Genomic DNA, 10,830 nt, shown 5'->3' with positions numbered 1-10,830 from the left:
GAAACTCTGCATGCTTCCTCACCATGTTCTGACACATATGCTCATCAATTTTTGTGAAGTTCTGAGTTTTCCTTTGGGATTTATAGGCTTTTGAGTGTATCTTGCCACGCCCCCTTTTCTAAATGACCCTGTTACAGCCACCCAAATGCCAAAGTTCAACTTTTTTTTCAATAATTATTGATCTAGAGAGTCCAGAAAATTGTCCTAGACTGGTTTGGTTCCGATCGGGCGAAAAAACCAGGGACTAGTTCGCAAAAGTAGGTTTTGGACAAAATTCGACATAGCAGAAAATGTTCCATGCCTACATCCAAATCGGAGATAGCCATTTTGTCCGCCTTGAGCCAAGGATTCCAACGATATAAGACACCTGATCCTAGGACAAACGGTCTAAGAGTTATGAGCAATTTTGAACTTTTGGTTGCTGTAGCGCCACCTATGGGCCAATCGGTGTCATACTCTGATAGGTTGTCCCCAAATTGAGGCCTACCATCTTGGCCAGGTTTCAAGTCTCTAGGCCTTACGGTTTGTTCTGCACGATGCGTTTTACGAATCCTTACAATTACAATAGGGTTTCAGCATTTCATGCTTGAACCCCTAAAAAGGATGAAGGCTTTTTGCCAGTTATAGCGCCACCTATGGTCCGATCTCCATGAAACTCTGCATGCTTCCTCACCATGTTCTGACCCATATGCTCATCAATTTTTGTGAAGTTCTGAGTTTTCCTTTGGGATTTATAGGCTTTTGAGTGTATCTTGCCACGCCCCCTTTTCTAAATGACCCTGTTACAGCCACCCAAATGCCAAAGTTCAACTTTTTTTTTCAATAATTATTGATCTAGAGAGTCCAGAGAATTGTCCTAGACTTGTTTGGTTCCGATCGGGCGAAAAAACCCGGGACTAGTTCGCAAAAGTAGGTTTTGGACAAAATTCGACATAGCAGAAGATTTTCCCTGCCTACATCCAAATCGGAGATAGCCATTTTGTCCGCCTTGAGCCAAGGATTCCAACGATATAAGACACTTGATCCTGGGACAAACGGTCTAAGAGTTATGATCATTTTTTGAACTTTTGGTAGCTGTAGCGCCACCTATGGGCCAATCAGTGTCATACTCTGATAGGTTGTCCCCAAATTGAGGCCTACCATCTTGACCAGGTTTCAAGTCTCTAGGCCTTACGGTTTGTCCTGCACGATGCGTTTTACAAATCCTTACAATTACAATAGGGTTTCAGCATTTCATGCTTGAACCCCTAATAAGGATGAAGGCTTTTTGCCAGTTATAGCGCCACCTATGGTCCGATCTCCATGAAACTCTGCATGCTTCCTCATCATGTACTGACCCATATGCTCATCAATTTTTGTGAAGTTCTGAGTTTTCCTTCTGGGATTTATAGGCTTTTGAGTGTATCTTGCCACGCCCCCTTTTCTAAATGACCCTGTTACAGCCACCCAAATGCCAAAGTTCAACTTTTTTTTTCAATAATTATTGATCTAGAGCAGGGTTGGGCACCCCTGATCTAGAGAGTCCAGAGAATTGTCCTAGACTGGTTTGGTTCCGATCAGGCGAAAAACCAGGGACTAGTTTGCAAAAGTAGGTTTTGGACAAAATTCGACATAGCAGAAAATTTTCCCTGCCTACATCCAAATCGGAGATAGCCATTTTGTCCGCCTTGAGCCAAGGATTCCAACGATATAAGATACTTGATCCTGGGACAAACGGTCTAATGGTGCGTTCACACCGGACGCGAATAGTGCGTCAGGCGCGAGTGATTTCAATGTTAAGTCAATGCAAAGACGCGTTACGCGCGTAAAAAATTCCTGCGGCGCGAATGAGGCGTAGAGCGCGGCGCGGTAGACGCGAATACGCCTCATTCGCGCGTCAAGTTCGCGCGAATTGAGCGTCTGGCGCGTTAAGCGCGTTCCGCGCGAATGATTTTATTAGTGCTATTTGTGCATTCACGGGTTTGATGCGAATTCGCGTCTGCCGCCCGAGTTGAAAAATCTGAACTTCTGCGTCAATTCGCGCCGCGTTAACATATCAGGAGCCTGCTTGCTGCTGTCACGTGGTGAAGTGACAGTTTATAATGTTATTTTATGTTTGGCCTCAATAAATTATTTTGTAATATGACTAAAATGCACAACAAAGCAAATCTTTCACATAAAAACTCGATTTCAATATATGAGAGATACTCATTTTGTATTGAATGCTATTTATTCCATATCTATTCTAGATTATATGAAACATAATTATTCTAATGTAAAGACAACAAACACAATTTAGTGTATAAAAACAAAAATCACAGGACAGGTTTCACTTTTGGAGGCTGACTCCATTTATTATCAAAACAAAAATAAATGACAGATTAGGTGGGTGCGGGCCGGGCTGTAGAGCGCGGGCTCGACAGGCAGCGACCACTCGAGGCCGAGGCCTTATACGGCCTACGCTGTCCTCGTCAGCGTCCTCACCGTTAGGTCCACCAAACCTAGCTCCTGGAGCAAATTGTGAAACTCCTGAAACCCTCCGGAGGGTCTGGTGGACCCGAGTACAGCGACGATGTCCCCTACGCAGCTGTTTCTGCTCTCCAGAGCATATACGAGCGGTGACTCTCTCGATTAATGCTAACGCTAATGCTCGATAAACATCTAAAAAAGATGGCCGCCAAAACTTTCACCTCTGACGCGCGTAAATTTCGCTTCAAACTTTTGTTTTTACGCGCGCGCGAATTAACACAGAGTGGTCAAGCGTCAAACTAGACGCGGCAGGCGCGAATTTGACGCGCTATTCGCGTCCGGTGTGAACGCAGCATAAGAGTTATGAGAATTTTTGAACTTTTGGTTGCTGTAGCGCCACCTATGGGCCAATCGGTGTCATACTCTGATAGGTTGTCCCCAAATTGAGGCCTACCATCTTGGCCAGGTTTCAAGTCTCTAGGCCTTACGGTTTGTCCTGCACGATGCGTTTTACGAATCCTTACAATTACAATAGGGTTTCAGCATTTCATGCTTGAACCCCTAAAAAGGATGAAGGCTTTTTTCCAGTTATAGCGCCACCTATGGTCCGATCTCCATGAAACTCTGCATGCTTCCTCATCATGTTCTGACCCATATGCTCATCAATTTTTGTGTAGTTCTTAGTTTTCCTTTGGGATTTATAGGCTTTTGAGTGTATCTTGCCACGCCCCCTTTTCTAAATGACCCTGTTACAGCCACCCAAATGCCAAAGTTCAACTTTTTTTTCCAATAATTATTGATCTAGAGAGTCCAGAGAATTGTCCTAGACTGGTTTGGTTCCGATCGGGCGAAAAAACCAGGGACTAGTTCGCAAAAGTAGGTTTTGGACAAAATTCGACATAGCAGAAAATTTTCCCTGCCTACATCCAAATCGGAGATAGCCATTTTGTCCGCCTTGAGCCAAGGATTCCAACGCTATAAGACACTTGATCCTGGGACAAACGGTCTAAGAGTTATGAGCATTTTTTTAACTTTTGGTTGCTGTAGCGCCACCTAATGGCCAATCGGTGTCATACTCTGATAGGTTGTCCCCAAGTTGAGGCCTACCATCTTGGCCAGGTTTCAAGTCTCTAGGCCTTACGGTTTGTCCTGCACGATGCGTTTTACAAATCCTTACAATTACAATAGGGTTTCAGCATTTCATCCTTGAACCCCTAATAAGGATGAAGGCTTTTTGCCAGTTATAGCGCCACCTATGGTCCGATCTCCATGAATCTCTGCATGCTTCCTCACCATGTTCTGACACATATGCTCATAAATTTTTGTGAAGTTCTGAGTTTTCCTTTGGGATTTATAGGCTTTTGAGTGTATCTTGCGACGCCCCCTTTTCTAAATGACCCTGTTACAGCCACCCAAATGCCAAAGTTCAACTTTTTTTCCAATAATTATTGATCTACAGAGTCCAGAAAATTGTCCTAGACTGGTTTGGTTCCGATCGGGCGAAAAACCAGGGACTAGTTTGCAAAAGTCGGTTTTGGACAAAATTCGACATAGCAGAAAATTTTCCATGCCTACATCCAAATCGGAGATAGCCATTTTGTCCGCCTTGAGCCAAGGATTCCAACGATATAAGACACTTGATCCTGGGACAAACGGTCTAAGAGTTATGAGCAATTTTGAACTTTTGGTTGCTGTAGCGCCACCTATGGGCCAATCGGTGTCATACTCTGATAGGTTGCGATGCGTTTTACAAATCCTTACAATTACAATAGGGTTTCAGCATTTCATGCTTGAACCCCTAATAAGGATGAAGGCTTTTTGCCAGTTATAGCGCCACCTATGGTCCGATCTCCATGAAACTCTGCATGCTTCCTCGCCATGTTCTGACCCATATGCTCATCAATTTTTGTGTAGTTCTTAGTTTTCCTTTGGGATTTATAGGCTTTTGAGTGTATCTTGCCACGCCCCCTTTTCTAAATGACCCTGTTACAGCCACCCAAATGCCAAAGTTCAACTTTTTTTTCCAATAATTATTGATCTAGAGAGTCCAGAGAATTGTCCTAGACTGGTTTGGTTCCGATCGGGCGAAAAAACCAGGGACTAGTTCGCAAAAGTAGGTTTTGGACAAAATTCGACATAGCAGAAAATTTTCCCTGCCTACATCCAAATCGGAGATAGCCATTTTGTCCGACTTGAGCCAAGGATTCCAACGCTATAAGACACTTGATCCTGGGACAAACGGTCTAAGAGTTATGAGCATTTTTTAAACTTTTGGTTGCTGTAGCGCCACCTAATGGCCAATCGGTGTCATACTCTGATAGGTTGTCCCCAAGTTGAGGCCTACCATCTTGGCCAGGTTTCAAGTCTCTAGGCCTTACGGTTTGTCCTGCACGATGCGTTTTACAAATCCTTACAATTACAATAGGGTTTCAGCATTTCATCCTTGAACCCCTAATAAGGATGAAGGCTTTTTGCCAGTTATAGCGCCACCTATGGTCCGATCTCCATGAATCTCTGCATGCTTCCTCACCATGTTCTGACACATATGCTCATAAATTTTTGTGAAGTTCTGAGTTTTCCTTTGGGATTTATAGGCTTTTGAGTGTATCTTGCGACGCCCCCTTTTCTAAATGACCCTGTTACAGCCACCCAAATGCCAAAGTTCAACTTTTTTTCCAATAATTATTGATCTACAGAGTCCAGAAAATTGTCCTAGACTGGTTTGGTTCCGATCGGGCGAAAAACCAGGGACTAGTTTGCAAAAGTCGGTTTTGGACAAAATTCGACATAGCAGAAAATTTTCCATGCCTACATCCAAATCGGAGATAGCCATTTTGTCCGCCTTGAGCCAAGGATTCCAACGATATAAGACACTTGATCCTGGGACAAACGGTCTAAGAGTTATGAGCAATTTTGAACTTTTGGTTGCTGTAGCGCCACCTATGGGCCAATCGGTGTCATACTCTGATAGGTGTAACGAATATGCATCTGGGTAAATATGAATTAGCTCAAGAATATGGGGAATCTTGGGATATTAATATCTCTGACTCATGGTCATAATTCATAAGTCGCATGTACATTTATTTATTTTTTTATTATAGGAAATGCCTCGTTCTGTAACTGGTCTGACCAACCTTTAACTCGGCCAGCGAGTAGATGTAAGGTCAGTACAGTTAAGAAGGGGTATTCACAAACTCCACTAAAGTTTAGGTTCTGGCCAAGAACATTAAACTTTATTGAGTTTATTAATTAAAACTACTGAATGTAGTCTAATATTATAGAGCCTGTAGCTTTATAGATCTTTTGTTTCATTGACTTTATAAAAAGTGGGTTTTCAAACACAGAGCCAGTTAAAAGTATAAATGGGTTTATTAATAAAATGGCACACGCTAGAGATTATAAGCTACAAATATAAACGTACGTAAAATGCAAACGAGAAAACAGACACACATTTAACCGAACAAAAACATAAAACATAGCATGACGTGATCGGAATGAATGACATGAAAGAAAGAAAGAAAGAAAGAAAATAGAGGGTAACTTAAACCACAGACCTAAGACCTAGACACCTGGAACAGCTTTTATAGGAATCAATATACTTGCGAGATGTGGTACTCTTTCAGTGTGATGCTGAAAAGGGGACGCGCGTGCGCGTGTCCGGCTGGTTTGCGTCTAGCTTCTTCTTCTGGGTCGTTTCGAAAAACGATGTAAAGGCTCACTTGAATTTAACGTTACCGGAAAAGTTCAGATTCGTCTCCCGGGATGGGAGAGGCTGGAAATCTTAGTTGCAACGAACGGGAGCTACGACTCGAACATGTGTTGGTCCGAGGAGAAGGCCAGGGCCTCCTTCAGATGTTCCTTGGAGAAACGCTGCGCCGAGGAAGAGGGTCCAGAGAAGTTGGATGAGTTGAGTTGGAAGAGAGGAGAGAAGAGAAGAGAGCGAGATGAGGGGGTTTCTGCCTTTTAACAAACATCTGTTTACGCCTTCTCTTGGAACGACAGCGAATCAGATTGTCTTTTCTGAAGCGGGAAAATTCTCTTTGTGTGAAGAAGAAAACGCCTACTTTCACCATATGTCTTATGAGAGAAAGAATTCATATTTCTTCTTAAGATTGTACACCTGGAACAATACATCTTACTGTAATACTATGTGTGGGACTGGTTGAATTAAAACAGGGCGGTCAGACAGATACCAAGAATTACAGGTAGATATTGGACACACATAACATTATGTTCATATGCATCATTACACACAAATAAAGCTTGCTTAAACACACAATAAAATGGTCAGTATTTCCGTTATGGCATGTGAAGACACTTGAGAAACACAGGAATACATATCAAACATTTGAAGAGTTTTCTCTGAAATGTTCCATGTGTGTTAAGGTGTTGGAATGTTGGCTTGCAAAGGAGCTAGATGAGCTGCAGCTTTGGAGCCATAAAAGTTTATGACCAGGTTCGAGTTACAAGACACTATGGAGTGATTTCCTTTCAATGAATCTTCGGAATTAAAGATTTTACTCTAGCAAACCACACCTCTATTATAAATTTGTAATGAATGGTAAAATGAAATTTTACTATGTGGAAGTCCATATATGGAAATGTGCTTCAGTTGCATCTCGTGGTGGGTTTCTGGTTGAAAGTCCACGAGTGTGTGTGTGTGTGTGTGTGTGTGTGTGTGTGTGTGTGTCTTCTGGAATGTCACGAGGCCAGCCGAACTGGCGCTGGCAAATTGCTCCTCGTGGGGCAATTATTAACCAGTACGGACACAAGACGATGTGTCTTCCCATATGATCACTTAACGCGAGAAGCAGATGTCGTTGTGGCTACATTCCCCCTTTTTGTTAAACGAAATTCGGGATGGAATTCGTTGAACAACAAATAGGCACAACGAGTGTCAGGGCGTTGTCGGTGACCGTGGAGATGCACATCACCGTGCTAGACTTCTCTGAGTGTGAGTCCTGCCTTGGCAGTCAGGAGTCGGGGGTGTTCTCTCTCCATGCGATGTCGGATGCCAGACCTGGTGAGTGTGGCTGCTTTCTCGCGAACCACTGCGGCCTGCATCCTGTTAGAGGCGATAGGGAGAGAGAGAGAGAGAAGGAGAAAAAAAATTTTTTCCAGCGATGGAGGTCCTTAGTTGGTTTAGGACAGTCTTTTTGGTTCGCTGAGGTTGGTATGCCACATGCTTTGATGTCCCATGCATGGCTTTTTGGCACATGTGGCGTCATTGTTACGCCTGGCCCCCCCCCTTGTGCTTTGTGGCTTTACGAGCTGTGGCGCTGTGATGGCAACAGGTGCACAATGCGTATTGAAGTCTTGTGAACGCAACATGTGCGTGGTGGCAGACAGCTGTCTGAGGCACTGGTTGTCAGTGAGCTCGGATGGCCTGTGAGGGTGGTGGAGGGGTAAGTGGTGGCATAGGAAAAGTCTGTTCATCAGAGGCCCGCATGACTTTCTTTGTACACAGCGGAGGTAGCGTTTTAGCGGCTCTGAGGCGTGCAGTGTAGTTGGTAAAGTTCGTTTGTGCTGTGTAATCACTGCAATGGTTAGGGTGGGTGGATGGGTTGTCTGTATGTGGCGCAGACATTGGTTTGGTTACTCAACTGCAGGTCAGTCAGGACCTTGAAGCAGTAGGTGTCAGTGTTCGTTTTCTGTGTCTGTGTCAGACGTGGCTGCACTGTCTTCATCTGTGATGTAAGAAGACTCTGCCTCACCAGTGTTCTGGAGAGAGTGGTTACAGGTTCGACGGTCTGGGCTTGGAGTTCTGGACGGCGGGTGATGCTGGTTCCAGAATCTTTCTGAGCGGTCGGTCCGACGCTTTGGACGGGCACCGTCACAGTCGTGCCGCCACCTGCTGTCTGGTTCTGAGCGGTGCTCAGAGACGGAGTGAATTGTGTGTGTCTTTACCGTCTTTTCATCCATGGCCCTTTGCTTGGTGTAAGCCTTGTGGGCTAAGTCTCTGAGTTCTCGAGTAGACATGGTTCGTGGGCAGACGAGCACGCCGAGATGTTTACTCACGGTGCTATGCAGGTTCCGCAGAAACAAAGTTCTAAAGGTTATATCTTCTTCCATATCTGGTGTGTTGGTTGCTCCGAAGAACGTTTGTCGGAGTCGGTCATAATAGGAGTGTGGGTGTTCAAGTCGGGCCTGTTTCACGTCGAGGGCCGTGATAAACCCTTGGTCTGATTCTGGGTCAGAGAATTCGCGGATCAACGCTTGTCGCAGTTGCTTGTAATCTGCTTTGACAGGCTGTGGTTGGCGATCCAGAAAACTACGCACCTCTCTGCTTGAGGTGATTCTTACCAGGTACAATTTGTCCCAAGCTGTCGCGTTGGCGACAGTTTGCAGGTGAAAGTCAATGTCTTGAAGGTACGCATGAACACTGCAGTCTCCGGCAAACGTAGGAATGTTTCTGGCCATCTTGTTGAGGTTTGTTGGACGAGAGCTGTTGCTGGGGGCCCAATCCGTCTGGAGAGGATTCTGACCCTTTACAGCTCTTGGTGTTTGGCTGACAGGCGTGGTGTTGTGCAGTGGGCTTTCGCCCCCCTTTCCAGCTCTGGGTGTGTGGCTGAAAGGCGCAGACTCGCTGGAAGGGGGAAATGGTGTGAGATGTTCTTCCCCTTCCCGGTCGCGGTTGAAACTGTAAGCATGTCTCAGTTCTCTGCGAACCATGTCTAGTTCGTCTTCGAGATCGTGTCTCTGCTGAATGAGCTGATGGATTTTAGTCTCTGCTCTCTCAAGGAGAGCTTCAGCCCGTTGGAGCCTTTCGTTGAGTTCCTTCCGGGTGTTTTCCTCCGACTGCTGTCTTTGATCTGTGTGCAGACGAAGATCGTCCAGGGCTCTTTGAAGTCTTTCAACTTCCTGTTGTAGCGTTGTGTCCGTCTCGTCCTCTTCCTCGGTCAGGAAGATTAGCTGGTCTAGCCGACTCTGTGTGTGGGCTCGGTCCTTCCGGGCTTCTGTGGCCTGGAGCTGTAGTGCGGCTGCCTTCTGTTCCATATCGAGGCTGAGCCTTTCGCTGGCCCAGGCCTTGGTGACGAGGTTGAGTGCGATTTTCCGAAGATTTTGGCCAGCTGCTCGTGGTCGTACTTCTGGGTTAGCTCGACATCTCTGCTTACTGTGGTGAGAGAAGCACAGCACACACAAAAAGAGACACAATGCAAGTTTGTTTTAGGGTTAATGAGCTATACTCATACGGGCTATGCCGTTTATGAGAATTTCGGGGCTAACTGATGCCGACAGTTAGCTGAGCCAATTTCGTGGGTATGGATGAAACCCACAATAGAAATTTGGACAGGCGGTAGCCTGGGGGGGGGTCGTCTAGCGACGCCTGCTTTGATCGTCACTCTATTATTCAGCTTTTCCTGGGGTCTCTCTTAGGTTCGGTGTCTAAGTGAAATGAAAGAAACAAATCACAACAGAGTGGAGAAAGAGACAAGGTTGAAGGTAGGGAAGATCAGAGGGAAACACAACACAAGGAAGTGCATTGGTCTGCAATGAAATGTCACAAACAATAACACGGGGAGCGTTATTTAAGGAAAATAAATCAAATAAGATAAAATAAAATAAAATAAAGAGGCCTAAGCCTTATTAGCACTGCGAGAGTTCCTGATCGGGCCAGGAGATGCGTGGGTTATCGGGACAGGACCTCGAAAGAAGGTGTGTCTTAGAGAGAGAAAGGTGAGTCCAAGCACTTAAAATACACCCGAAGGAATAGCTAGTATTCTGTGGTTCCTAATAAGTGGATGGGTTCTATCAAATTTTAGTTTACCTGGGGTGAATAGAGGTCATCCAGGCGGAAACCAGCGGGCGCGGTCAGACCCTCCGACGGTTCCAACACCAGACAGAGCGCAGTGTCAGTAACGCCGGACAGATGATCCCCGCCCACTGGAAACCACCAGGGATGACTTTCGGATCACCACAGTGCACTGACTGAGTCCTGCCAATAGATACACAATGAGGGATTAAAATGTTAGACTTAAAGTAAATTAAGGCTTTCTGGTTTCATCAAATTGAGTAAATATGTATGCAGGAGTCAGAGGCAAAGGCTTTACCAAAATAATGATACAACAAAAAGGAAATTACGATAATTGGTTGTAATTATCAGAATAACCCACCCCCCCCCCCCCCCCCTTGGAGAGACTGGAGAAAGAGGGAAGAGAAAAATAATTATCAATGAAATAAAATTTGAATAAACAACACAGGTTTGAGACGCAGGCAGAGGGAAAGGCCCCGGCAGTGGGTTTGTGCCACAAGGGTGAGGGCCGTGTTTCCTCTCAGTGGTCCACCTGGTTGAATAGACACAATTTGAAAAATGCAAACTTGTTTAAATTAAAATTCAAATAAGCATGCAATGAGAGGTCCAAAATAATAATAATAAGGAAG

General features: G+C 45.0%; 1 protein-coding gene across 1 annotated transcript; it reads right to left on the bottom strand.

Annotated features, from left to right (window-relative positions):
- Window positions 1-6,853: 6,853 nt before the first annotated feature.
- LOC309491474 (uncharacterized protein) lies at window positions 6,854-9,754 on the bottom strand. Its single transcript, XM_082190530.1, has 2 exons — window positions 8,117-9,754; window positions 6,854-7,484 (listed from the first exon to the last, which is right to left on the bottom strand). The coding sequence occupies exons 1-2, from the start codon at window positions 9,442-9,444 to the stop codon at window positions 7,379-7,381; spliced, it is 1,434 nt and encodes a 477-aa protein (XP_082046656.1). The 5' UTR covers window positions 9,445-9,754; the 3' UTR covers window positions 6,854-7,378.
- Window positions 9,755-10,830: the final 1,076 nt, after the last annotated feature.

The sequence above is a fragment of the Leuciscus leuciscus genome (assembly GCF_965113295.1).
Source record: "Leuciscus leuciscus genome assembly, contig: HAP1_SCAFFOLD_270, whole genome shotgun sequence".
NCBI classification, from domain to species: domain Eukaryota; kingdom Metazoa; phylum Chordata; class Actinopteri; order Cypriniformes; family Leuciscidae; genus Leuciscus; species Leuciscus leuciscus.
The sequence above is the reverse complement of the archived record's forward strand: the minus strand, read 5'-3'. Positions and strand labels throughout refer to the sequence as shown.

Excerpts from the sequence above, each read along its gene's own strand:
- LOC309491474 (XM_082190530.1), bottom strand. The coding sequence starts at position 9,444 with ATGGAACAGAAGGCAGCCGCACTACAGCTCCAGGCCACAGAAGCCCGG. Across the intron at positions 7,485-8,116 it reads GATGAAGACAGTGCAGCCAC|CAGCCACACTCACCAGGTCT; the intron begins GTCTGACACAGA and ends TTCGCGAGAAAG.